At 36.8% G+C, this 2,782-nt stretch overlaps 1 protein-coding gene across 2 annotated transcripts; it reads right to left on the reverse strand.

Moving 5' to 3' along the window:
• Positions 1 to 642: 642 nt before the first annotated feature.
• LOC111396792 (protein DETOXIFICATION 49-like) lies at positions 643 to 2,776 on the reverse strand. 2 transcript variants are annotated; one of them, XM_023023321.1, is made up of 2 exons: positions 1,382 to 2,776; positions 643 to 1,272 (listed from the first exon to the last, which is right to left on the reverse strand). In XM_023023321.1, exons 1-2 carry the CDS (start codon positions 2,717 to 2,719, stop codon positions 1,237 to 1,239), a joined length of 1,374 nt encoding a protein of 457 aa, XP_022879089.1. In that variant the 5' UTR covers positions 2,720 to 2,776; the 3' UTR covers positions 643 to 1,236. The 2 variants fall into 2 exon arrangements, with proteins under 2 accessions (XP_022879089.1, XP_022879080.1); XM_023023312.1 differs by having other exon boundaries at positions 643 to 2,776.
• Between the last annotated feature and the right edge of the window lie 6 nt (positions 2,777 to 2,782).

Genomic DNA, 2,782 nt, shown 5'->3' on the forward strand with positions numbered 1-2,782 from the left:
TGACAGGTTTTCATTGGAGATTAAGAAAAAAGACATAAAAACACTCAATCACAGGTTGTCAAATCACCCATTTTTTCCCCTGTTTGTTCAGCATTTTTTTAAAGTGTTTTCCAACATATCCAACTTATAAGTTTAAAAAGCTAATCAAAACAAGTTCGTCATTTTTATTCATACAATTTGTGATACTTTGTATTTACATATTTCGTAGGATTCACAAGTAAAAACGATTTATCAAACATTCATTAATCACACTACAATATTTAAGGGGATAAATAAATAAATTATTAATTGTATGCACATAATAAATCTGATTATGATAAAACTCATCTCTGCATTGATGCTCATAGAGTCACGGACGTACATATGTCTATTAAGATACAACATTTCTTTCAAAATTAATACATCACAATATATAGTAATATAGGGGTTAATGAGCGGCCATGTGGATTATGTTCATTTAAGCTAGAGGATTGATGGGTAGCCAACTCATTTCCGATAAAATTATATGTTTGGCACGTATGATGGATAAAACTTATTTGATATAATTGAAAAAGAAACAAAATTCAAATTCGACTTTGTTATAATACAATACTGTCTAGTATTGTAAATCAAACATGCCACGGTATTATTGAGAGAAACAAATGGAAGTAAAAGTGTACAACAATGATATATATTGGTACAAAACACTTACAAAGACACATGTCAAACTCGTAATCCTCAATAAAATGGTGAAGAAGAAGAAGAAGAAGGAGGAGGAGGAGGAGGAGGAATTTATCATTTAATCATCTTCGAACAAGAACTGTAAATTCCCACAAGGAAAATAAAAAAGTGTCTTATAGTTACAGATCAAATGAAACCTACCTCTCTATTACATTGTTAAATCAAAATGGCTGCTGATACTTAATTAAATTCTTGGTATATGCTACCTATGTAGAATACAAAAGACAAATGCATGCTTAAATTTTCAAGGCTAGCAATGAAAATTAGCAAGCCAATAATAATAATAATAATAATAAAGAGAAAAAAATTACCCTTCCTACTTTACACTTTAATGATAAACTATACTGTTATTAATTAGCATAAACAATAATCTTCCTTGATTTCTGTTTTAGTGGTATGTTCCGTTAGAGGATTGGATAGCAACGGACCATATTCCCTGCTACACAGTTGAGACGTGTGCACCTATTGACTTATCTTCCTCAATTTCTTCACTGTCATCAACAATGGCTGATCCAGTCAGTTCTTTGGCCCTTTGAGATTCAAACTCCCAATCTGTAAAAAGCAAAACCACCATCATTGTCACCATACAAGATGCCTGTGCAGCCAAAAGTCCAAGCCACAGCCCTTCAAAATCAAAGTTCAGGAAGAACCCTAGACCTACCGCCACCGGCATTCCAACGAGGTAAAAGCATCCTAAATTAATGTTTGCTCCAACTTTAGGCCTAGCTGTTCCCCTCAACACCCCACAGCCTGTTGTTTGTGGGCAGTTTCCAAGTTCACAGAGTCCTATAATTGGTAAAACTAATGATGTTAATGCAATAATCTCCTTATCATGAGTGAAAAGTTTAGCCCAATTGTTCCTTACTGATACTGTGAAAAACAGTGCTGAAAGCCCTAGTATGAAGCTTCCGGAGAGGCCTACAATGGCTGCAAGTTTAGCGGTTTCTGGGCGGCCGGCGCCTAGTTCATTGCCTACTCTGGTTGACACACTGAAGCTAAGAGAAGATGGGAATATGTAGATTAATGCAGTGGTTTGTATCAAAATACCCATTGAAGCAACCGTTGCCTTGGGGTTCAACAATAATCCACAGAGCAAAATCATGATTTCATACCACCACCATTCGAGGCAGACTGAAATGCAGCTAGGAACGGCCAAATTCAGTAAGGATTTCCAGTCCTTCAAGCACTCCATGGATAGTCCTCCCCATGTTTTCTCATAAACTTTCGAGAAAAATATGTAGACAATTAATGATCCGACAAGATTGAAGTTAGTCCAAACACCACTTAGTGCAATACCTTTGATGCCTAAACCAAGCCTTGAAACAAGAAGATAATTTATGGGAACGTGCAGAAGAATTGAAAGGGCTGCACAAAATGTTAAAGGCAAAGTTATAGATTGTGTTCTAAGGTATATTCTTAAAGGGTGTAGTAAAGATTGAGCAAAAAGATCGGGAAGTGAATATAACAAGTATGCTTGAGCTTGTGCTGCAATGGATTCATCTTGGCCACATAATAGTAAAATATTTTTCATGTTGACCCACAAAACAGATATTGGAAATGAAGTGAAAATAAGCAGAAGGATTGTTTTTTGCAAGCTGAGACCAAGAATTTTGTACTTTTTGGCTCCAAAAGCTTGTCCACAAATGGGCTCCATTCCCATGGCTAAACCAGAGAGGATCGAGTAGCCAGTGATGTTAGCAAAACCTATGGCTAACGAACCTCCGGCCAAGGCTAGATCGCCAAGCCCGCCAAGAAACAACATGGAAATCATAGAACGAGAGTAAAGTATAAGGCCAGTTAGGATCATGGGGAAGGCTATTTTTGCTATGGATTTGTATTCTTGAATGACTAAAGAAAGATGTGTAGTTTTGTGGGGTTTCTCGGTTTGATGACTTGTTTGCGGTTGATGTTTAGATGTTGGAGTTTGAGGAATCAAAGAGGTTAACACGCTGTCTGAATTGGACTTGCAAGCCAGTGGCAAAGATGTTTGCTGACACATTTTTGTGCTCTGTGTGTGTGTGTGTGTGTGTGTGAGAGAGAGAGAGAGAGAGAGAGAGAGAGA

The sequence above is a fragment of the Olea europaea genome, chromosome 1 (assembly GCF_002742605.1).
Source record: "Olea europaea var. sylvestris chromosome 1, O_europaea_v1, whole genome shotgun sequence".
NCBI classification, from domain to species: domain Eukaryota; kingdom Viridiplantae; phylum Streptophyta; class Magnoliopsida; order Lamiales; family Oleaceae; genus Olea; species Olea europaea.

What these genes read in the sequence shown, in the direction of transcription:
- LOC111396792 (XM_023023312.1), bottom strand. Translation starts at nt 2,719, where the DNA reads ATGTGTCAGCAAACATCTTTGCCACTGGCTTGCAAGTCCAATTCAGAC.